Source organism: Salmo salar, chromosome 26 (assembly GCF_965601325.2).
Source record: "Salmo salar chromosome 26, fSalSal1, whole genome shotgun sequence".
Classification (NCBI taxonomy): domain Eukaryota; kingdom Metazoa; phylum Chordata; class Actinopteri; order Salmoniformes; family Salmonidae; genus Salmo; species Salmo salar.
In genome coordinates this window covers 17,678,243-17,704,552 of record NC_138316.1, presented here as the reverse complement: position 1 = coordinate 17,704,552, position 26,310 = coordinate 17,678,243, and the positions used below count along the sequence as shown (strand labels likewise).

Here is a 26,310-nt window from a genome sequence, read left to right as displayed (position 1 = left end):
AGAGAGAGAGAGAGAGAGAGAGAAAGAACGATGGGGAGAGGCACTGATTGCGAACACATTTCCCTAAGTACTGTACAGTATCTGATTGCAACCAGAATCCATTGATGAGAAAAGGGGAGAAGGTTTGAAGGGGGAAATCACACAGGAACCTCCTACGCACGCACAAACACGCACAGAACAATCACATGTGGAACGCGAAACACCACAGAGTCATGAGCCGACAGCAGAGACCGGTGAGATCCTGTTAATCAGTGATGCCCCTATGTCTGGGGGGTGGTTGGGTATACAGGCGACACAGGTCTATGTGTGGCACGAGATGTGGCGCGGGCGGGGGTAGTGGGAGTAATCACAGTTGGGTAATTAGCAGAGTTACTACGGGGCTACAGATAAGGTGAGTGTCATTCAGACCACACACAGACAGAGATTGTGAGAGCTCCATTTAGTTACAGACACGGGCTTCATTCCGATTTCGCTTCTCAGTGCATCGACTTCTGAGGTGGATGAACAGAGCAGAGGTGGCGGGTGGAAAGACGAGAAAGAGCAATGAATAGAAGAAAGAGAGAAAGTTTCTTAATATTATATTTCACAAAAGTTTGAATGAAGGACTCCACTGAGGGAGCTGTGATGAGACAGCATTCAGAGCACGCCTCCAAAACCACTGTCTGCAAACAGAGGAAGATAGAGCAGGAGAGAGGGAGCAGTACAAACAATGGAACAACAGAGCAATGACATGAATTACAAAAACGTCAATACAAGATGCTGGCTGATGGTGTGTGTGTGTGTGTGTGTGTGTGTACACACATGTGTGTTTTTCCCTCCCTGAGTGTGTATCTGTGTAAGGTGTTACAATTGGTAACAACAAAATCCCTGTGGTACCTGAGCTAATATCTACTATCGTATGATTCAACCCCCAAAACCCCGACAGAGGAGGAGAGGGGGCTGGTTTTACAGTGAGGACGTGTGTGTGAGGAGGATGAGATCTCTCTGGCCCGATTCACCTGGACCAGGAGAGAGATCAAAGCACACAGAAATAAGAAACAGCAGCAGGTAGAGGAGCATCACAGACCTTCACTACACTAAACCCTGTCTGAATGGAAAGTCACTCTGTCTATTCTACTGTTACGCCTAGGTTACACTTTGATCATCCCTGATATGCTTCATACAGGCATAATACTGTTACAACAGATGGGGGGGGGGGGGGGGGGGGTAACCTTACATGTCTCTTTCCCCAAGCTGAATGTATAGTCAGAGTGAACATCCTCTGCGTCAGCCCTGTGTCGGAATTACTTACAAATCAGAGAGGAGAGGCTGTGCAGAAATAATAGACATTAACGTACGGCACACTGTGGCCACAGACCTCATAATAACCACACACTCCCTCTCTCCTTCCACCTGTCTCCCGGAGACAAACCTGTTACCTCCAGCCACTGACCTCAACCACACACTCCCTCTGTCTCCCTCCATCCCACCTCTCACCCTCCCTCCCCCTCTCCAGGAGAGAGAGAAACCTGTTACCTCCAGGGAGACATCACTAATGACAGTGGGTAGTGTCTGGCTCCCTGAGAATCAGACCCCTGTGATGAGGTGCCCGCAGCAGTGCCTGAAGAGAAACATTAGTGCAGCTTACAAAATGGCACCCTATTCCCTATAGTGCCCTGGGTCCTGGTCAAAAGTATTGCACTATATAGGGAATAGGGTGCCATTTCGAAGGCAACCAGGGCCTGTCCAGTCGAAGGGAGCGGGTCACTCAACGTGAGTGCACAGTGCTCAACGAGCTCACTGCTGTCACTGCTGACGCACACACATACACACACACACACACACACACACACACACACACACACACACACACACACACACAAAAACACACGTCAAGGCAGAAAAGGGGAGGAAGCCAGCTAATGAAATAATGCTCGCTCTCACTTCATGGAAGAGCAACAACTGCACATCTCTCTTTTTCTCTGTATGTCTCTACCTCTCTTTCTCTCTCTCCATCTCTCTCTAGCTCTGTCTCTAAATCTGTCTTTTCAATCCCCTCTCTGCTCTCCTTTTCAACACTCTCTTTTCCGACTGACCTCCGCTCAGCTTTCACTTCTGTCTTTCACCTCATCCTCAGATGTAGACAAGTCTCTGTCCGTCTGGATCTAGCCAGAGGCTCCTGAGCCTGCCTTCCGAATCCCATTTCTCCTCCATCTCCTCGCCCTCCTCTCCTCTACAGAATGAAGGACAGTCTGGAGCCCGAGTGTGAGCCTGTGCATGCCGATGATGCCGAGCGGTCGACCGTGACCACTCACCTCCAAAATGGTAGCAGGCGCGGGAGCAGGAGCATCCCATACACACACACACACACACACGCAAGCACATATACGGATGTACACACACACACACACACACACACACACACACACACACACACACACACCACACACACACACACACACACACACACACACACACACACAATGTACATCTAAACAAATACTCATGCCACACACACACAAAGCTACAACAGACACAGGAGGTCAAGGGTCGACCGTCTGAATTAGGATGATATAGCTGAAAGTGAAAAGTGGAGTTTGAGAGCAAACCACACTCAGATATAGACACTAAATGCACCTGATAAAATACCTCAAAACAACATGGTCAGAACTGGAGTATCATATTCCTTTAATCTTGGTTATACTCTTATATTGCATAATTCATACATAAAATGGCAGTATTAACAATGCAGAGTGCTGTGAAAATCGATGAAAAATGTGAATCTGGAAAACGATAGGACTTCAAAAGAAGAAAGAGAGGCAGAAAAAACATGAAGATATTCATTCCCGGGGCATCTGAGAGATGAATTCTAAGCCCTGCCATGAGCTAAGCATTTTAATCTATCTCTTATCAGGAAGTCTATTCAAATGAAATCCCTTGGTATAAATTTGAACATTTACTGATCTGATGATGAACCAGAATGATTCTAGAAAAAGAGCCACATTCTTCCTCTCCTTCAGAGAACTAGTCCTCCTGTCCAATCCTGTCCAACACAATGAGAAAGTACTCCTGTGGTACTCCTAAGCTGCAGCCTCATTGGGTTGTGAAGCCAAAATGTGAGCTTGTTTTTGATCCCCTACTGAAGATTACATGTGTAACCTGTCTGTCTGTCTTTCTGTAACCTGTCTGTCTGTCTTTCTCTGCCCTGTTGACATCTCGCCGTGGGAACTGGGAAGCATCAGATTTGTCACAGACATTTGCTCCGTTTCAACGACGACAAGGATTTAGGTTTTCGAGTCGTCTTCTAACCTCCTGTATTCCCATAAAACACTGTCACTGCGGAATTCATCCATTTATCCTTGGCTTTGTAACGCAATACAATTTGATTCCCCTCAGCATGAAAGGGCCTTAGCCAAGTGAGAAAAAACTGTGGCTTTGAAGATAATTCCCTGTTTGTGTTGTGAATTACTAGCACATACAGTACATTCTTAGAGAAAAAGGTGTTATCTAGAACCTAAAAGGGTTCTTCGGCTGTCGCCATAGGAAAACCCTTTGAAGAACCCTTTTTGGTTCCAGTTAGAACAGTTTTGGGAAGGGTTCTCCTATGGGGACAACTGAAGAACACTCTTGTAACCCTTTTTGCTAAGAGTGAAGCGACCGCATAGCCACAGCCACAGCCTCTCTCTGGGCTCAGAGAGAGAGAGAGAGAGAGCCCAGACACACAGTGGACTAGGGAACACGTCACTAGGGGATGGATCTCTCTTGAGGAAGTGATGTCGCTGATAACGCCCAGCGTGACAGGAAATTATGTTATATCCTCATAGCCATCACTTCACTAACAGAAAGAACGTTGCTCCTCTTCTTCTGCTACTTAGATAAATCCAATCATTGTCAGTACTGAAAAGCTAATCAGGTCTCCAGGGCATCCACTTTCTAACCGTAAACCTCAGTCAATTCAATCCAACACTCTGTTCCCACGAGAGAAAGGGATTTAGAGCCGTTGATGCTGTTTTACTGCACAATCCTTCCATCACTCTCTCATCTCTCTCTCCCCACCTCTCTCTCTCCATATGGCCATACTGAGCTCTCTCACCTTCTTCCTTCTATTACTCTCTCTCTCTCTCTATGTCTCTGTCTCTCTGCACTCTTAGGTGCTATCTAGAACCAAAAAGGGTTCTCCCATGGGGACAGCCACAGAACCCTCTCTGTCTATATCTCTCCCCAGGACCCTCCTGTACCTCACTCTCCTCCTGGATGCAAATCTTTACCAAATAAAGCATGCATAATTCATTTCCCAAAAGAGATGTCAGCCACTTAATTATAATTTCTAAACATTTAATTGTCTCCCCCTCTTCTCTGACTCCCTCTCTCCATCCTTGCCTTCTATATGAGTAAGGTTTACACAGTGTTCATTGAAGCCTTGAACATCGGCATCCTGACACCCCCATTCAGAGCTCTCTACAAGGCAACAGAAAATAAAGGAGCATATAACACTGGCTACACCTCTGACGTCGATCTGAATGTTCTGTGTTAAAGGAGAGCTCTAAGTGCGCCATGAAATTTCAATTCAGGACTTTCGTGCCATTGTCATGTGGAGGTAGTCTAGATGTAATTGAATTCAGGGCTGTGAGAGCAGAGCAGTCAATGGCAGCAGAAACAGAAGTTAATCCAGCAGCCAGTGACTGTGAGACAACCTGTGAAGGAGGATAAGTGATGCTGGCGGGGCGACTCCTAGACATTTGAGTGTTTCTGGACTCTACAGAGGTATGTTATCTGCGTCCTCTACAGCGGTGTAACTCGTAGTCTCGGCATGCCTGTGATATGGTAGCTTCACTCTTGTAATTGGCTACTTTCATAACCAGGGAGGGGGGGGGGCTCAGGGACGTTTGGGAATCCTAACCATTTACATAGCTATGACAAAGAATTACAAGAGTGTTAAAGAATATTCAAATTTCCCCAATGCAGCCTCCCGAGTGGCGTAGCGGTCTAAAGCATTGCATCTCAGTGCTAGAGGCGTCACTACAGAGCCGGGTTCGAGCCCGGGCTGTGTTGCAGCCGGCCGTGACCGGGAGACCCATGAGGCGGCGCACAATTGGCCCAGTGTCGTCCGGGTTAGGGGAGGGTTTGGCCGGCTGGGATGTCCTTGTCCCATCGTGACTCCTTGTGGCGGCCGAGCGCATGCATGCTGACTTCAGGTCGCCAGCTGTACAGTGTTTCCTCTGACACATTGGAGGGCCTTGCTTCTGAGTTAAGTGAGCAGTGTGTCAAGAAGCAGTGCGGCTTGGTGGGTCCTGTTTCGGAGGACGCATGGCTCTCGACTTTCGCCCCTCCCGAGTCCGTATGGGAGTTGCCGTGATGGGACAAGACTGTAACTACCAATTGGATATCACGAAATAACAAAAAAATAATAATAAATAAATACATTTCCCCAATGCACTATTCAGCATTGTATTTTTTACAAGCTGTGAAAATATATGATCAAGCAGCTTGTATTTTTAAGGGCTACCTCGTGGCCAATTTCAGAGCCTTAACTCAGCAGTAAGAAGTTTCTCTGAGGAGAGGAAGAGAGGGGACTTTAACCTCCTTCAGATTAACGCCACCAGCCAGGCCCAGGCTAATGACAACAGCTTGTGCAAGACACAAGTCACTCAACTTGTCCACAGTGATACTCTTAGAAAAAAAGGTGCTATCTAGAACCTAAAAGGATTCTTCGGCTGACCCCATAGGAGATCCCTTTGAAGAACCCTTTTTGGTTCCAGGTAGAACCCTTTTGGGTTATATGTAGAACCCTTTCCACAGAGAGTTCTACATGGACCCCAAATGGGTTCTACCTAAAACAAAAAAAGGGTCTCCTATGGGGACAGCTTAAAAACCTTTTTGGAAAACTTTTTCTATGAGTGTAGGCTGCTGTATGTCCTTGGTTTGATTGTCTTTCATTAAATAGCAGAAAACAAATAATTCAGTCGACATGCATACCGGTTATAGACTATGGGGATATTGTCTATATGAATGCAGCTGCCACTGTATTGAAGGCATTGGACGCAGTTTATCATAGTGCACTACGTTTTATTACGGCTGATAGGTTCAGTACACTGCCTTCTTTCTGTATCAGAAAGTAGGCTGGCCCTCTTTGAAATCTTGTAGATTAATGCATTGCACTCTTCTTGCTTAAAAAAGCCCTCCTGCATACATTTCCACCGTACCTTACTTCATTGTTAATTTATAGACGTACGAGATACCAGACCCAGCCTCAGGGAGGGCTAACTCTGGAGATGCCTTTGATCTACACTGAGTTAGGTAAATCTGCTTTTAGTTTTTTTGCACCTGACTTGTGGAATAATCTCCAAGGCTCTCTAAAGTTGGATGAATTGGTGCCTCTAGGACAATTCAAAAGGCTGATTGAGGACCTTTTTACTGAAGAATGTGTTTGTTTTCTATGATTTTGTTTTGCTTTCAGTGTATTGATTTGAATATTGATGTGTATATTGATGTGTATTATTGATGTGTATAGTGTATATTGATGTTTTTGATGTGTATTATTGATGTTTATAAACTGGGTGGTTCGAGCCCTGAATGCTGATTGGCTGACAGGTGGTATATCAGATCGTATACCATGGGTATGACAAAGCATTTATTTTTACTGCTCTAATTACATTGGTAACCAGTTTATAATAGCGATAAGGCACCTCAGGGGTTTGTGGTATATGGCCAATATACCACAGCTAAAGGCTGTGTCCAGGCACTCCACGTTGTGTTATGCATAAGAACAGCCCTCATACCACACTCCCTCTAGGAAACTAGATCCAGCCGCCGGCCGCTTGTTGTCGGAGCGGATGGTCGGGGGGCCGGAACATCATTATGATAATTTGAACACTGCAAACTGAGCCCAAAAAGAGAGATGGTGTTTGAAAATAACAATCATTTCCTACCTTCATTACATTGACACACGATCGCGTCTCTTTTTTTATTCGTGGGAACACTTGGGAACGGATTTCCTAAATTAAACTAATTGGAGCTTAATTCCTGGTGATTTATTTTGTATTACCTAAACTAAAATACCCAAGTTGCTCTCTTCCTCCCTCGCTCCGTTCCTTAACCCATTTAATCCCATCCGTCAGTCACAAAAGTGAGAACAATTTTACATTTGTACTGTGCCTTCATTTTTAACACATTGAGTCGGTGATGCTTGTGGTATATGAAAATATCTTAGAGGTCATATTTGTGACCAATGGGAAAATACAGTGGTTCTACCTTATTATACAGTGCATACAAAGTATTCAAACCCCTTGACTTTTTCCACTTTTTGTTACGTTACAGCCGTATTCTAAAATTGATCAAATTATATTTTTTCTTCATCAATCTACACACAATACCCCATAACGACAAAGCAAAAACTGTTTTTAGAAATGTTTGCCAGCTCTAGGAAGAGTCTTGGTGGTTCCAAACTTCTTCCAATTAAGAATGATGGAGGCCACTGTGTTCTTGGGGACCTTAAATGCTGCAGACATTTTTTGATACCCTTCCCCAGATCTGTGCCTCGACATAATCCTGTCTCGGGGCTCTACAGACAATTCCTTCAACCTCATGACTTGGTTTTTGCTCTGACAAGCACTGTCAATTGTGGGACCTTACTGTATATAGACAAATGTGTGCCTTTCCAAATCATGTCCAATCAATTGGATTTAACACAGGTGGACTCCAATCAAGGTGTAGAAACATCTCAAGGATGATCAATGGAAACAGGATGCACCTGAGCTAAAATTTGAGTATTAAAGCAAAGGGTCTGAATACTTATGTAAATAAGGTATTTCTGTTTTATTTCTTCATTTTAATACATTTGAAACAATTTCTAAAAACCTGTTTTCGCTTTATCATTATGGGTTATTGTGTGTAGATTGATTAGGGGGAAAAAATGATTTAATCAATTTAAGAATAAGGCTGTAAAGTAATAAAATGTGGAAAAAGTCAAGGGGTCTGAATACTTTCCAAATGCACTGTATATATTTAATCATAGCAGATGTTTTATTTTTTCAATAGATTGAAGTTGAGTTGGGTTATGGATAAATTAGATCAAGATGATCTTACAGATCATTTTACCATTTTCCATTAGCCTTTATATTTGTTTAAATCAATGATTTTGACTGTACAACTTCATATTTTGTTAGTTTAGGGGGAATTGGTTATGTATAGACCCATAAACTGAATAAGTACAATAACCTAACAAATATTTTATGTCAATAACTTTGTTAAGTGTCTCTTGCACAATGGTAGACCTGGTTTATCAGATTATTGGGACATAGCCACAGGTGTAAACCTGGTTCATGTGGGTATTTGGGCTGAGATATTCAGGTGTAGATCTGGTTATTGGTACTCAGTCAAAGGTGTAGGCCTGGTTTATAGACGTACTGGAGCTGAGGTGCAGGGGAAGTCCTGGTTTACAGTTTGAGTATTCAGGCTTCGGCACATTTAGAACTGGCTTAGTTGACTAATTGGGTTCAAGCACAGGTGCACACTTTGTAGGTATGTAAACTGGAAGTACAGCTGTAGACCTGGTTTGTATGAATATTGGAGCAGAAATCCAGAAGTACACCTATTTTTATGACAATTGGAGCTGATATGTAGTAGTAGACCTGTTTGAAAAAAAATCTATATTGAGTTAGATGTGCAGGTGTATACCTGGTCTGTAAGATTATTGGGGCTGAAGTACATGTGTAGACCTAGTTTGTATAAATGCTGATGCTTGTGCACTGGGGTTGACTGGTTTTATGATATGCCCATGGATTTACATGGTTTATATGAGTAATGGGGTGTAAGGATACAGAAGGCTCATACAGGTATGGGTGTGGATGGTCTATTGCCTATTGCCCATTCACATTCTTTCTGGCAAAACGTTTGTGGTAGGAAAAAGGTTAATGGGGCTGGGGCACATGTGTTATACCACTTTACTATGAGTTTATCTATGACATGATTAGCCTATAAAAGGTCAGAGGGCACAGGACTTAGATATACAAATAACAGGGTTGGAATGTGCAGTGAATAGCTGAATATAGGTTACTGTTGGTGACTTGGGGAATACAGGCCTAAAGAAAGTGGGTAACAGGGCTGAGATAGGCAAGTAACAAGGATGATGTGTACTGGCAAAGGAACTAGGGTTTATAAGTAACAAATAGGGCATTTAGGGCTAGGATATGGGTGTATCATTTAGGGCTATGAAATGGGTGTATTTGGGAAGAAATGGGTTCATGTAAAAAGCACAGTTCCAGTGAATGCACAGTACCCGAGGTGGAACGATGACTATTTCATTGAATAGTTCTGATAGGGGGATTTTAAGTTGGGAAGAAGAAAACAGAGGGTCTCTGGAGCCTCAGTAGCACCCAGGACTAATGAGCTTCAGGACCTTCTTCCATTAGTCCTTCCCCAAAGAGACCCTACCTAATAATTGTTTTTATTTAACCTTTATTTAACTAGGCAAATCAGTTAATAGCAAACTCTTATTTACAATGACGGCCTACCAAAAGGGAAAAAAGGCCTCCTGCGGGGACGGGGGCCTGGGATAAAAATAAAAAAATACAATATAAATACAGGACAAAACACACATCACAACAAGAGATACAACACAACACTACATAAAGAGAGACCTAAGACAACAACACAACATGGCAGCAACACATGACAACACAGCATGGTAGCAACACAACATAACAACAACATGGTAGCAATACAACATGGTAGCAGCACAAAACATGGTACAAACATTATTGGGCAGAGGTGGGACCAAGTCATTGTTTTACAAGTCACAACTAAGTCTCAAGTCTTAGCACTCAAGTCCCAAGTCAAGTCCCAAGTCAAGACCGTCAAGTCCGAGTCAAGTCTCAAGTCAAGACCGTCAAGTATCAAGTCAAGTCTCAAGTCCTAAACTTTTGAGTTTCGAGTCCTAAACAAGTCATAATGTGCTCTTCACCAAATGTAATACCATTTCATATTTTTAACAAGAGTAATAGTATATTACATTTACGCAAATCATGAATGCTTTTAAAAATATCTATATATTTATTACTTTCCAAATAAACGTTATATTTCCATGGAAATACCCCCCCAATAGTGATCGACTATCGAGGATCGCTATGGGGCCCAATCGGGCGATGTAGGCATGTACACAATCGGCCAACCACACACAAACAAACACACACACACACACACACACACACACACACACACACACACACACACACACACACACACCACACACACACACACACACACACACACACACACACACACACACACACCACACACACACACACTCAATCTCTCTTTCTGTGTGGTTACAGTAGGCTAACGTATGTCAATGGTTTTAGGAACAGCAGTAACATCAGGCAGGATTTAAGCTACCAACTGCCTAGCCAGTTGTAGCTCAATCTTGGGTGCAATGATCACTTTCCCGCACTGACTGACTGTGTGGAGGCTCATTGATTTAACGTTACGTTAGACTACATCATACACCAGTAAAGTAATAAAATATATAGCTGTCAGCTATATTAGCCACGACTTACCGTTCTTTGTGCAGCTTCAAATGTCGAACAAAGTTGGAAATTGTTGCGCCTCCGTCTGTCATTTTCTTCCCGCATGTTTTGCAAGTTGCAATCTGTTTTTTGTTGATACAGCGTAGACTTTATATCCGAAAATAATAATTTGGGGTATCATCTTTCCAAGGGCTCCATCTGAATTCACCCACCGACATTCCTCTGCACTGCCACGCACAACTTTTTCTCAGCTGGCACAATTTGATTGGCTGCTGTCCGATTCAAACTGTAATCCGTTAAATGAAGAGTTGATGCGCTGCACACTTTTTTTAATAGCATCATTTTTTATATTTGGGCTTGGGGAGGGTATCAAGTCAGGTCGAGTCATAAGGCTCAAGTCCAAGTCAAGTCACCAGTCATTGGTGTTAAAGTCAAAGTTGAGTTGCAAGTCATCATATTTGTGACTCGAGTCTGACTCGAGTCCAAGTTATGTGACTCGAGTCCACACCTCTGTTTTCGGGCACAGACAACAGCACAAAGGGCAAGAAGGTAGAGACAACAATACATCACACCAAGCAGCCACAACTGTCAGTAAGAGTGTCCATGATTGAGTCTTTGAATGATGTTTGTTGCAGCTCGTTCCAGTCGCTAGCTGCATCAAACTGAAAAGAGGAGTGACCCAGGGATGTGTGTGCTTTGGGGACCTTTAACAGAATGTGACTGGCAGAATGGGTGTTGCATGTGGAGGATGAGGGCTGCAGTAAATATCTCAGATAGGGGGGAGTGAGGCCTAAGAGGGTTTTATAAATATGCATCAACCAGTGGGTCTTGCGACAGGTATACAGAGATAACTTGTTTACAGAGGAGTATAGAGTGCAGTGATGTGTTCTATAAGGAGCATTGGTGGCAAATCTGATGGCGAATGGTAAAGAACATCTAGCCGCTCGAGAGCACCCTTACCTGCCGATCTATAAATTACGTCTCCATAATCTAGCATGGGTAGGATGGTCATCTGAATCTGGGTTAGTTTGGCAGCTGGGGTGAAAGAGGAGCGATTACGATAGAGGGGAGTGTACTTAGTCCCCTCCAGTACTACCTGTTCACCCACGACTGCGTGGCCAAACACGACTCCAACACCATCATTAAGTTTGCTGATGACACAACAGTGGTAGGCCTGATCACCGACAACGATGAGACGGCCTATAGGGAGGAGGTCAGAGAACTGGCAGTGTGGTGCCAGGACAACAACCTCTCCCTCAATGTGAGCAAAAATAAGGAGTTGATCGTGGACTACAGGAACAGGCGGGCCGAACAGGCCCCCATTAACATCGACGGGGCTGTAGCGGAGCGGGTCGAGAGTTTCAAGTTCCTTGGTGTCCACATCACCAACGAACTATCATGGTCCAAACATACCAAGACAGTCGTGAAGAGGGCACGACAAAACCTTTTCCCCCTCAGGAGACTGAATAGATTTGGCATGGGTCCCCAGATCCTCAAAAGGTTCCACAGCTGCACCATCGAGAGCATCCTGACCGGTTGCATCACCGCCTGGTATGGCAACTGCTCGGCATCTGAACGTAAGGTGCTACAGAGGGTAGTGAGTACGGCCCAGTACATCACTGGGGCCAAGCTTCCTGCCATCCAGGACCTATATAATAGGCGGTGTCAGAGGAAAGCCCATAAAATTGTCAGAGACTCCAGTCACCCAAGTTATAGACTGTTTTCTCTGCTACCGCACGGCAAGTGGTACCGGAGTGCCAAGACTAGGATCAAAAGGCTCCTCAACAGCTTCTACCCCAAGCCATAAGACTGCTGAATAATTCATAAAATTGCCCCCGGACAATTTATATTGACCCCCCCCCCCCCCCCTCCCTTTTGTACACTGCTGTTACTCACTGGTTGTTTGTTAGCTATGCATAGTCACTTTGCCCCCACCTACATGTACAGATTACCTCAACTAGCCTGTACCCCCGTACACTGACTCGGTACCGGTGCTTCCTGTATATAACCTCGTTATTGTTATTCTTATTGTGTTACTTTTTATTATTACTTTTTATTTTAGTCTACTTGGTAAATATTTTCTTCTTCTTGAACTGCACTGTTGGTTAAGGGCTTGTAAGTAAGCATTTCACAGTAAAGTCTACACTTGTATTTGGCGCATGTGACAAAGTTTGATTTGTTTTGAAACCAAGTCTAGATTTAACTTTAGCCTGCAGCTTTGATATGTGCTGAGAGAAGGACAGTGCACCATCTAGCCATACTCCCAAGTACTTGTATGAGGTGACTACCTCAAGCTCTAAACCCTCAGAGGTAGTAATCACACCTGTGGGGAGAGGGGCATTCTTCTTACCAAACCACATGGCCTTTGTTTTGGAGGTGTTCAGAACAAGGTTAAGGGTAGAGAAAGCTTGTTGGACACTAAGAAATTTTGATGTAGAATATTTAATACAAAATCCAGGGAGGGGCCAGCTGAGTATAAGACTGTCTCATCTGCATATAAATGGATGAGAGAGTTTCTACTGCCTGAGCTATGTTGTTGATGTAAATTGAGAAGAGCGTGGGGCCTAGGATCGAGACTTGGGGTACTCCCTTGGTGGCAGGCAGTGGCTGAGACGGCAGATGTTCTGACTTTATACACTGCACTCTTTGAGAGAGGAAGTTAGCAAACCAGCCCAAAGACCCCTCAGAGACACCAATACTCCTTAGCCGGCCCACAAGAATGGAATGGTCTACCGTATCAAAAGCTTTGGCCAAGTCAATAAAAATTGCATCACAATAATGCTTAGAATCAAGGGCAATGGTGACATCATCGAGGACCTTTAAGGTTGCAGTGACACATCCATAACCTGAGCGGAAACCAGATTGCATACCCGAGAGAATAATTGGCAAGTGTTAATTAGAGATTTACATGGGAGGGGCTGGGGCTGGACACTGTGCACCATGCACTCACTGTCATTTGCTTCTAAAGCCATTTGGGGCTGCTGGCATGTCACTACACGCTGCTTAGCCTCCCAACAACACAAGCCCCTTCTGGGGTTCCCTGGCTACTCTCAGAATCATTACCCAACACCGCCAAGAACAGATAGGATACAAACAAACGAACCCAGAATGCTGGTGTTGTGTGCCTTGCCATCACAACACTACAGTAGCCCCCCTCCAGATGTGATGTGACATGGTTCACATCAGTAGAATCCCCCCCCCCCCCCCCCTTCCTCCTCTTCCCAGTTTAGTGAGGGATTAACCAGTGAAGAGACACACTGGGCTCTGGCCTGCCTGGGTTCTGGCCTGCCTGGGCTCTAGCCTGCCTGGGCTCTGGCCTGCCTGCCAAACCGCAATGCAGATACATGTACTGTCAGGGATTTACCATGGTGACTGCCGGCCACCATTTTGTCATTTACTGTAGTTGAGAGAAAATAAGTGACTGGGGAGAGTGCGTACTATGCTGTATACTGATAATGGTGTGATCGTGATGATCTGGGAATAGTAAACGGTTTGGGGGTCAAGATTCTCACTGTCTTGATGCCATAGGATTAGCTTGAGGAATTGACTAAATATCCATCATGATAATGGAAATAGCTACATGCTAACACCAAACATATCAAGGGTTTAGAAAGGTCTCGTTTTTCGGATATCTTGGTAGGAAAATGAGAATATTTTTTCCCCTGGTTTCTCTCACTTCCACTGTTACATGAGGTCACATGAGGTTACAGACATGCAGTCAGGGAGGGAAACAGGCATATGCACAGTCCCATAAAGATGTGCCGCTGCCTGTGCCCTCAATCTGGAGAGATGTAATTCCCTTTGTGTGATATGGGTCTCAACATGCCTTAGCTGTGATGCTGGAATCCATGGGGAAATCTGGAGATGTCTACCCTTTCCAACTCACACCTCAAGATATTGTAGGCTAGCAGAGACACATGCATGGAGCACGGTAATACTGGGGGTCTGGAGGGAGGGAAGGGGTGAGCTGAGGAACAATCTCATGCACATATTCCCTTTGTGGAATTGAGGGGGGAGAGAAGGACAGGGAGAGGCACAGAGTGCGACACCACCTGGGATGCACACCCCTCCAGGCAATTCTCAAAGTGTTGGGATGTTACAAAATAAAGATAAAAAAATAAAGACTTGAATGATAAAATCAGCAGAAAGCATTTTCCCTGTTGACTTTGTTTTCCGCTGATTCCGTCAGAACTGATTGTCAGATTGTTGTTGGCTAATATGGGAAAAATACCCTTGCTTCTGAAATAAATCAAAAGTATATCTCCTATCTGGCTCCCGTGTCACAGTTCAAGCCACAGCATTTGAGAGCATGATAACTCAGGCTCTCCACTTTGTACCAGTTACCAGAGTTCCTGCTTCCTTTCAAAAGCTCATTTAAGCTTGCTTGCTAGCTTCTGACAGCCTGCCGTTTATCACATGGAGGCACATTGTAATAACTCTCTATTCACAGCAGATTATACCCAGGCTTTTTGATGATCATTTTATTTCCGTCTTTGAGGAGCATGGCAAACGTCCCTCCCATCTTCCTTCTGCAACGTACTTCTGAACTCTTCACAGATTCGCCTCTCTCCCTCTCTCTCACTCTCACCCCCCCCCCCCCCTTCCCTCTCTCTCTGCCCAGAGGGGATATTCTCAAGACTGATATACTAAAGACTGTCACCATACCCCTCCAGCAGATGGCCTCTCATCTTGCCCAATGTCCATACATCCCTGTCTGTATACGTTCCCTCTCTGTAGCTACCTGTAGCCCCTCCCTTCCTCCCTATGCTCTAATGACTGTAGGAGCCTGTGAATCTGGTCAGAGCCAGAGGGAGGAAGGGAGACAGCTAACTGGGCAGATAAATGTGGCGTGTTGTGTCGTTTGGCTCTGCTTCCCTCTCCTCTCCTCTGTCCTGGTTTCACTCATTGAGCTGAGGCCCCCAGTCTCCTGTGTCCTCTCCTCTCTGTGTAAATGGGAAGGAAGCCTGAACACTGTCCCCTTGGGGTGATCGTGCCTGTTGGTCCACGCCAACAGCAGAACAGAGCAGTTCCACACATAAAGCAGAGTTCTGTCAGAACATAGGCCCACAGACCAACAGTTTAACAGTCCACACGCTTACTGTAGCAATGATGCCCTTCTACCCTGCACCATTCTGTCCTGCTCACTTCAAATCTGCAGGCTGATCCCAAAGCGAGAGCCTCACCCTGCAGAGCTACCTCACCTACCCTCACTGCTAATGTGACAATGTAGAACCACACCCCGTTCTCCAATCCAAGCCTCTGGTAGGACAGGGCCAGTGTGATGACTGGGCGAGTTTGTCCATTGGCTGCTGTTGCAGTGTCAGCTGGTTTCTCTCTAGGCTGGAGGCCCTGGAGACAGAACAGAAACAGCTGTGCTCTTCCATGACACAGATCAGATGGGCAACAACTGGACCACTGGCTGAACATGGCCACCTGTCCTCCCAAAGCTGCAGGGGATTGTGCTGTATGGAGCTTCTTGTCTGGATTATGGCACTAACCTACTACTAGAAATCAGAGTGGATTCTACAGGCCTGGATCCTTTTGTTACACAACACTAACACACACTGACCTAAAAGGCCAATCACATTGTCTGTCTGTCTTTCTAGCATGCTAGCTAGAGAGACCAGCCAACATGTCCTGGCCACTTCATCGAACACCGCTTGACCTTCAGCACAGCAGTACAGTGGGCGCTAATGGTGGAACTGTCTGGTGTCTAGCTACAGTCTCTAACTACACCATGTAGTGGAACTGTCTGGTGTCTAGCTACAGTCTCTAACTACACCATGTAGTGGAACTGTCTGGTGTCTAGCTACAGCCTCTAACTACTGGCGACAGTGTCTGACTACGCCATGTGTCTGAAAGGTTGTAGTGAAACTGTCTGGTGTTTATCTAGTGTCAGACTACACCACTGAGACACTGAGCGACAGGGAGAAACAGGGCGAAACAGGGAGAGACAGGGAGCAACAGGGAGAAACAGGGAGAGACAGGGAGAGACAGGGAGAAACAGGGAGAAACAGGGAGAAACAGGGAGAGACAGGGAGAGACAGGGAGAAACAGGGAGAAACAGGGAGAAACAGGGAGAAACAGGGAGAAACAGGGAGTGACAGGGAGAGACAGGGAGAAACAGGGCGAAACAGGGAGAAACAGGGAGAAACAGGGAGAGACAGGGAGCGACAGGGAGAAACAGGGAGAGACAGGGAGTGACAGGGAGCGACAGGGAGAAACAGAGAGCGACAGGGAGAAACAGGGAGCGACAGGGAGAAACAGGGAGAGACAGGGAGCGACAGGGAGAAACAGGGAGAGACAGGGAGTGACAGGGAGCGACAGGGAGAAACAGAGAGCGACAGGGAGAAACAGGGAGCGACAGGGAGAAACAGGGAGAGACAGGGAGAGACAGGGAGTGACAGGGAGAAACAGAGAGCGACAGGGAGAAACAGGGAGCGACAGGGAGAAACAGGGAGCGACAGGGAGAAACAGGGAGAGACAGGGAGAGACAGGGAGTGACAGGGAGAAACAGAGAGCGACAGGGAGAAACAGGGAGAAACAGCGAACGACAGGGAGAAACAGGGAGCGACAGGGAGAAACAGGGAGCGACAGGGAGAAACAGGGAGAAACAGTGAGCGACAGGGAGAAACAGCGAACGAAGGGAGCGACAGGGAGCGACAGGGAGAAACATGGAGCGACAGGGAGAAACAGGGAGTGACAGGGAGAGACAGGGATACACAGGGAGCGACAGGGAGAAACAGGGAGCGGCAAGGAGAAACAGGGAGCGACAGGGAGAAACAGGGAGAAACAGCGAGCGACAGGGAGAAACAGTGAGCGACAGGGAGCGACAGGGAGAAACAGGGAGAGACAGGGAGAAACAGGGAGCGACAGGGAGAAACAGGGAGCGACAAGGAGAAACAGGGAGCGACAGGGAGAAACAGGGAGAGACAGGGAGAAACAGGGAGCGACAGGGAGAAACAGGGAGAGACAGGGAGAAACAGGGAGCGACAGGGAGAAACAGGGAGCGACAGGGAGAAACAGGGAGCGACAGGGAGAAACAGGGAGAGACAGGGAGAAACAGGGAGCGACAAGGAGAAACAGGGAGCGACAAGGAGAAACAGGGAGCGACAGGGAGAAACAGGGAGAGACAGGGAGCGACAGGGAGAAACAGGGAGCGACAAGGAGAAACAGGGAGCGACAGGGAGAAACAGGGAGCGACAGGGAGAAACAGGGAGCGACAGGGAGAAACAGGGAGCGACAGGGAGAAACAGGGAGCGACAGGGAGAAACAGGGAGAGACAGGGAGAAACAGGGAGCGACAGGGAGAAACAGCGAGCTATGGAAGGCAGCATCCAGACAGACCGTGCTTAATTACTGGAGCACACAGAAAGATAAATGGGAAAACCCATACTTAAATATTTATTGCAATTTATAGTGCTAATGTTCCTCCAGGCAGACAGAGAGTGGGGAGAATGGGGAGAGGATTCTGAGAGACGTGGGATAGGGCAGAAGGCTGTGGCCCAATGGGAAGGTGGCAGCAGGGTGGCATGGTGGCTGAGAATGGCCCCTGCTCCACATGCTGATCTGTGGTCCCAGGTGAGGAGTCCCAGGTGGGCCACCTGTTAATAAGCCTAATATTATTGGCAGCAAGCAGAGCACCTCTAAAGCAGGAGAGCAGACTAGACGGAGCGCTGAGCTGGGATGGCTGTCTGCACCCCTCTAGTTCAACAGGAATTCTGCATCCACAGCAATAGTCATGCAGCCAGTCCACATCCATAGCACAGCAGTTTGGTGGTTTTATCTATCTGGAGCCCACATTTGACGCCAGTCTCCTGTCCCCGTTGATCCCTCCAGGTATGAAGGACAGTTTCTAGATTTTTCAAACACCCACGCAAATATACAATGTCTCAGTGCACACATTACAGTAAGCAGACTCTCACTCACACACACATACAGTGGGTATCCAGAGACACTGGTTGGCTCTGCTGATTCTGACCTGAACAACTCCCTCACCCCTCTCTCTCAGTCTCTCTCTCGCTATTTCTCACAAGCACTCCCTCGCTCTCTGATGATGGATGTACAGCATGTGGGGGTCTCTACAGCCCCTGCCACCCACTCCAGGGGTCTCCTCCTCTGTCCCACTCCACAGATGGTGGGCAATGTGGCCGCCTGGCAACAAGGCTCATTATCGCCCACACTGGGCCCATGGAGAGGCTGGGGCACACTGGAGGTGGGCAGGGAGCTGGAGCTAGGAGCTGGGTAGGGCTTCCACGGCCAACTGCCAGGGCCTTCCCATCTCCACACAGGGGAGCCTGGGACTCTGGCTCTCATGCAGCCCTGAGCACTGCAGCTCACAGGAGTTGAAGGGAGGCGGAAACCTGCATCTATCTACCCTCATTTAGGGCTGAAACTGAGCTTAACTGTACTGTACTGACTGGCTAATACACATCTAAAGAAGTCTAATATTTTCAATGCTTTGGGTGTCCAAATTAAGTCCGGTTGGTTTCATTTGAATTGTGAAGATTCCTAACTCTCCTCTGGGTACAGATATACTGTTCTCCCTACATGTTGATCTCTTGCTGCTTCTCCAGTTCCCCAGTGATATTCCCATCCATTCTGATCAACGTTACTCACCTTCTCCTGGTACTGCCGACGGGAGGAGTCCAGAGACTGGATGAGTGCGGTGGCGTGACCCACGAACATGGCATAGCAGGTGGCGCCCACGATCATGCTGAGGATGGTGAGCCACACGTCCGTCATGCCCACAGGTGGGTACATGCCGTACCCGATACACAGCATGTGGCTCATGGCTTTGAACAGGGCATAGGAGTACTGCTGGCCCCATGTGTCGTTCTGGATGGGGGAGAGAGGAAGAGAAAAGGTGGCAGAGGGAAGAGAGGGATATGGTGATATGGGGGTACTGTTCTCACTCTGCCAGATGTCTGGAGGGAAAAGGTCAGAAAGCACTAAGACCAGAGTCCTTACTTTCATCATCATCATCATCATCATCATCATCATCACACGTCATTATCATCATCGTCAACGTCGTTATCATCATCATCATTATCATCATCATCATAATCATCATCCACGTCATTCTCATCCTCATCCTCATCCTCATCGTCATCATCGTCCTTATTCTCATCATCCCTCTCATAGTCATCATCATAGTCATCATCATCATCATCAACGTCATTATCATCATCCTAATCATCCTCATCCTCATAGTCATCATAGTAATCATCATCATTATCATGTAAGAGGGCAGCCACAGATGTCCTCTTCATCATGCCTCAATAGGAACATCAACACTTGGCTACACCAACATACTGTAGTAATACACTCTCCTATATGTAAGTATTCAGGAGAGAACTGCTGGGCCTTTTCTGCTTAGAGCAGAAACTAAACACAACCATGAGGGTGACTGAATGGATGGAGCCCGAGACACAAGAGGCCTGCAAGGCAAAAAGTAGGTCAGCTATTTAGAAAAATGTGATTTTTCATTTCTTGCTTCTCGTTTGTGGATAAATTGCCCTTTTTTTCCTTTAGATTCCATGGTGGTCCAAGCGGAATCAATATCTGCTCTTTCCTGAGGTGACATGTCCAAATTGCTTTCAAACTCATTTCCACAGGGGTAAAACCTGAGAGATAGGAAAGTTATTAGTGCCTCCTAAAAAGGTATAAAACGGATGACCCAATAAGATAATGGGCCAGCTACTGTAAGGAAAGACAAGAGCCACAGCACCACTACCCTCTAATTCTTATCAGGTCCAATCTACTCTTGGCTAGAAAGAGATGTGACAATACCAACCGCTACAGTTCAATTATATTTCTCACTGTACTGTTCCACATTAAAAAGAAAAAAGTCATGCAATTAAATTAGCCAGTGTTTACTGGGTGAAACAAAACAAAACAAAACACATTGAGATTTTAATGAGAGAGTGCAGTTTTTCAGTGATAGAATCCCAATCCATATACCATAGTTTTTCATAATGGTGTTGTGTAATGCAGAGCAGGAGTTTAGGTCATAGCGATCCCTCCCTGACAGTAGACAGCTTGCCATGCCAAAGGTGTTTGCTAGGCTAATGTTTCCACTGACTGACTACTGGCCTGTCTGTCTTTAATTACCTAATTAGAATTTGATGTAATTGTTTTTTATTCACAGATCCCAGATTAATCCTCTTTGAGGGCTGGGAGCTGTTTGCCTGCCTTCTGTGAGGTCTACAACAAATCCTCATCATAAATCATCTCTCTCTCTCTCTCTCTCTCTCTCTCTCTCAAAAGGACCTGTTCGTTTGGAACATGGCAGGTTATACTGTGCGTCCGTGTGCCGCGGTTGATTCAGGGTCACACCTCAGGTGTTGCAGGGTCTGGTTATATAACCGCAAAGAAAACTTAATTACAGAGGAGAGGGCGGTCATTACGAGACATAGGGCTTTCCAGCGACTGACTCTCTCTCTCTCCCTCTCCCTCTCTCCCCCTCTCCCTCTCTCCGAGATGTGGACCTGCAGCAGCAGCGCAGCTAACAATGTGATGAAATTAAAGAACAGCATGAGTGCTCGCTGGGAAATTGTCAATACTTGACCAATATTGGATAAGGGCTTTCTGTCCTCTGAAAGTCATTATTTCATACGAAGCCAAGCTCACCGCCTAGCTCTCATTTTCAGAATATAGAAAACCAAACCATACAGAGCTGGTAGAGAGAGAGAGAGAGAGCTCCAAATAACTGAAAAAAAAGCAGCAAATTGAATAAATGTGAGCGAATAAAGGAGAAAGGAAAAAAAACATTGGATTTAGGCGGGAAAATGGACAGATATGCAAGGCAGGCATTTCCCATGATGCTACAGGCTTCGTACAGTAATTACAGCGACAGAGAGATGAGATAACATGGGGGAATAATCTGATTTAAACAGACTTGGGCTCCGTCTGAACTGGCACCCTATTCCACACAGTGTACATTTGACCAGAGCCCAGTAGTGCACTTCCTAGATATTAGGGTGCCATTTTGGGTGCTCACCTAGTATAGGAGTACAGCAAAGCACTACTTACCACCATTTTGTTTTTGGACACCCAGCAGTCCTGGGGGAAGTCCTGCAGCATGGGAACCAGGAACTGCAGACATCCGTCCCAGTGGCATAGCAGCAGCATCATACCAATCAGGTTGACGATACGCACCATGGCACTGGCCAGGTCATAGGTCATATGGAAGATCTGAAGAGCAGGACAGGAAGAGGAAAGGACTGTGTTAGGACATACGTCATATGGAGGATCTAGAGAGCAGAATACAATACAATACATTATTGTCCATTTTGTGAGAAACAAAAATGTGTCTTCTGTTTATCGCAAACCGTCACACATACACGCTGAAAGTCACAGGGTCAGCCACAGACCAGCGCCCCTGGATGGAGAGCAGAACAGGAGGAGGAGAGGAATTGTGTTAGAGCACGACGACATGTGTAGGCTGGCTGGCAGACAAAGCCCTGGCCTGAACTGTTCTGGATTACAAAGACCCTTTTCTCCAGGGTTGTTGTCGGTTTACTTTGTTCCCTCACCCTTTGGTCGATACTTTTTATAGTCAAGGTGAAGGCCAAACAGTGGATTTCCTATATGCAATACGTGGGCTGAGCCAGACCACGTTGAGTCTGAATCTGAGCATACGCTCTAGTCCGAGGCCACAGTGTTCTCCATCACACATGCAGGGCGCTAGCCTCAACGTTCAGCAACATAACGGACATCATCTTTGATGTGCTTTTTACAGACGGTGACATGAGTGGTCTGTAGAGGATGGTCAGGATGGTCATGTGAGCATGGCTTGGCCTATGGGGGAGGCTTTATTGAATCACTCTAATCAACCCCTTAGGTAAGCACATTAATACAAAGTGGATGGAGGGATGGGCAGGTGTGTGCATGCGTCCCTGCAGACTGAGTGTGTGCAGCACGGGCGAGCTTTGTTAATCCTAATGATAAATAGACTCATAAGCAGCTACAGGACGCCTACTCTACGCTGATGTGGATTTTAATGGCTTCAACAATTTAAAGCCACTTAATCCCATTGAGGGCCGCGGTGTGCACTGTTAACTGCTGTTCTCCTTATTAAAAGCCACTCAGCGCCGTTTAAAAGCTTAAGGCTGAGAGAGGGATCTCTCTCGTCTTTGTTGGCAAATGGTGGGAAGAGGGGAGAAGAGAAGCCAGCCACACACTGCCAGTCACACACAGACAGTCGCTCTCCACCATTCCTCCTGACCCAGGCTAGATGTCTCCAGTTGCCTCCTAAAGCCCAGTGCTTGTTGATCTGACGCTTCGTTGTTTCTATCGGAGTGGCTGTGTGGAAACAACAGACAGGGACAAGGGACTAGTACTGAGACAGGCTGTGTGATGGGCCTCTATGGGACAGTGTGGACTCTGGGCCATCACATCAGATCACCTCCGTCAGAGGGGCCAGCCGGAAAGGGGAGAGCCAGAAATGTCCCGAAGAAGACTTGTTTCTGCTGGGGTAAGAGGGAAGCGTCAGGCCACCAGGCTCCAGGGTGAGTGCATGGCGGAGACATTACAGCTACAGCTCTGGGCTCTTGTTCAAAGTGTTTAGTCCGGGGCGTATTTACATCATCTGAGCCGAGTCATTCACCCGGCAGCGTCCTTCTCACTTAATCTACCAAACCACTCGCTTCTTCTTCTTCACCTCCTCTCTCCCTCTCTCCTCTCCACAGCTGTGCTCCACTCCAAACACAAGGAGGAGATATTGGTTTTTAAAGAGCCCACTCTCTTTCCAAACACAATAATGGTTATGGTAGCAGATACGAGGCAATATATTGTGATGTTGATTTTCCAGCTGGAACTCAATGACATTCCATAACATTAAAGAGCTGTCAAAATCCCCCACGTGTGTCAAATTAATAAATCATAAACTACCCCATCCAGTCTCACACTTGAGATTGAGATTATTTCATTTGTAAAAGTGCGAGCTCTCTGATACCGTGGATGCGTTTGTAATGTATTTAAAATGTAGACATTTCCTGCCCATTAAAAATGGATGATATAAAACATACATTGTTCAAGCCCACAGTATCTCGGTCAAACAGCAAAACATTGAATGAATTATCTGTTCACATTTCCCGTCCGAGCATCTTATGTCACTTACATATTACAACAGTCATGGAGCTAGTCAACGTCAAGTTTTAAGCTGATAGAGCTAAGAAGGTCACTTGTTCTATATATGTTGCTCGATTTGAGTAGGGAAGCTACGTTGGTGAGATGCTAATACCTGTCCAAGACTATTAGTACTGTACAAAGAAAACTCTACTGTCAAATCTCTGTAGAAGTTCCATCCCACTCAGCACACACTGGTTGAATCAGTGTTGTTTTCACATCATTTCAATGAAATTACATTGACCCAACATTGAATTGACATTTTACATTTTTGCCATTTAGCAGACGCTCTTATCCAGAGCAACCTACAGTAATGAATGCATACATTTCATTTCATTTCATACATTTGTTTTCTATTTTTTTCTTCTTTTTTTTTCTGTGCTGGCCCCCCGTGGGAATCGAACCCACAACCCTGGCGTTGCAAACACCATGCAAACACCATGCTCTGCCAACTGAGCTACAGCTGAGCTACAGGGATTGACGTCTGTGCCCAGTGGGATGTGCCCTTAAAATACTTTTTGAACTTCTGTACTGAACGGAGAATAAAGCTCTCCTGACTTGTTCAGAATAATGCAATGCAAATCTCCAGATAGTACTGGCAAATGAGACAGAGAAAGAGAGCAGGGGCTTTAAATAGTGCATTTCAGTGGGGGGGTGGTGATTCCTAGCTATATATCTTCCTAGCCTATATCTTCTCTCAGCCTTAACTCAATTACCCCAAAAATATTCCCATTCCCACTAAATGGAGAAAAAAAAACTATTCCAATATAGGGTTATTTAGGCTTATTATTTATTTTGAGGCTAAAGAAGAAGGAGAAGTCATGTATCTCTCTCTCTCAAATCATTTCATACATTCACATATCTCTCTTTAGCTGAATTCCTGGTGATTTGACAGTCTTTTACTAAAAACTTTAATTGCCAAGTGTTAATTAGAGATTTACAGGGGAGGGGCTGTACACTATACACCATACACTCACTGTCATTTGCTTCAAAAGTCATTTGGGGCTGCTGGCATGTCACAACACGCAGCTTAGCCACACGCAGACACACACGCAGACACACACATACACACAGTAGATTACAGCACATTAAAGGGATGATGGATGGCTTGCCTCTTTGTTTTAATTGATAGGGACATACAATAAGCCTGGCTGCATGACTATCTGGCTAAACAACAGAGCCATGAATGATGAGGGCCCCCCAGACAATCTACAAAGGTATCTTAAGGGCAGGGGTTCGTTGGCAGCCATGTTACTCTAACAACTAACCTCATCAGTGCTCTCAATGGAGAGAGCTATGGACTAGCTCTACTCTGTTTGAAACCAAGGCTTTTACCACCTAGATGACCTTCAATTTCCCTTACATTTTTACGGTTAATAGCTAGGGAATGTCTTCAACAGAACTAACGTCATATCGAACTGTTATGTGTCTGTGTTGTGGTCAAGATTACATCTAATGCACATTACATTACACAATAATCAATACAAAATTATACCGTTTCATATATTCACATGTACATCATCGTTGTCTTCTAAACAAATCGTAAATGTGGAAGGATCATTTGTGTTTTGTTTCTTTTATATTTAAAGAAAGTTATATTGTCTGAGACATTACAGTGAAAAAACAAGGACCCAGTCCAGAAAGACAGACATGCCCAGACAAGACATCCACTTGATCAATAGGGAGACACCTGATCGTGTCAGGAAGCTATCTGGGACACACAGGCAGTCACAGTCACAGCTGCAGAGTCATCTCAGACAGATGGAGGGAGAAAAGAGTGTGGTCCAGGTGAGAGAGAGAGCGAGAGAAAAGGAGAATAGCTGCATACGTCTGTGGGTGAGACACAGCCAATGTAATGCTATGCTGCGGCATCTGGTGTTTGCCGTCCAGGCTGCTAATGATGATGAATGCCTGGCATCATGTGTCTCCACCAACATCCAAGAAAAATCTCTCATTCCTGTTGTTTCACTGATGCCACTTTCATATTGCCACCCACCCCCCTTTTCTGATTTTAGTTCAACATTGGGCTGGAATTCAGTACAAAAGGACAACATGGGCCACACAGTAAAATGGCCTGACAAAATGCCAGACCCTCATCCACACTGTAACGGTAGACAAGGGAGTTATGTAGATAAAGAAATGGGGGCGACAGAGAGAAAGAACCACATGGGGCACTCTTTCATCAGCTGTCTATACAAGCCTTGGCCTGGAGGGCTTTTGAGGAAGCCACAGAATGCTTTCATTCAGCTTCCTACCGAGAAGCATCGATGGGTGCGTGCCGGATTACACATTTTAATGTAGAAGTCTTCTAAGGGGCCCTGCTGTGGGTATTAATATCACACAAGGCACATTCACAGACGTCTTGAGGACCTGTCACTCTTGCTGGCAAGCCTCATTGTGCACTCAATAATAACCCATTAAACCTTTTCTTCTTTCTTATCTGTGAAACAGCAGTCCTTGGTCAAGGTACGGGTCACCAAGTGGAGGACTGATTGGCTGATTTGCGTTATTTGCATATTTTGTGTGTGCAGATTTATTGGGTGGAAAATGAATGGAAGTGCTCTCCCTCCCTTGCGGCGTGCCTGCCTGCCTGGCGACCACGTGGCTCACTCTTATCAAAGCACCTTGGGATTTCTTTCTGTGGCATATCGGATCATTTCCCCCCACCCTCCATCCTA

General features: G+C 45.9%; 1 protein-coding gene across 1 annotated transcript in view; it reads right to left on the bottom strand.

Annotated features, from left to right (window-relative positions):
• The window catches only part of LOC106587216 (potassium/sodium hyperpolarization-activated cyclic nucleotide-gated channel 4), an 89,516-nt gene that overhangs the window by 9,852 nt on the left and 53,354 nt on the right, over positions 1-26,310 (bottom strand). Inside the window, exons 6-7 of the mRNA XM_082969931.1 lie at positions 21,536-21,697; positions 19,121-19,339 (exon numbers count right to left, since the gene is read on the bottom strand). Coding sequence (XP_082826057.1) covers positions 19,121-19,339; positions 21,536-21,697 — 381 coding nt within the window. The remainder of the gene's footprint in view (positions 1-19,120; positions 19,340-21,535; positions 21,698-26,310) is intronic.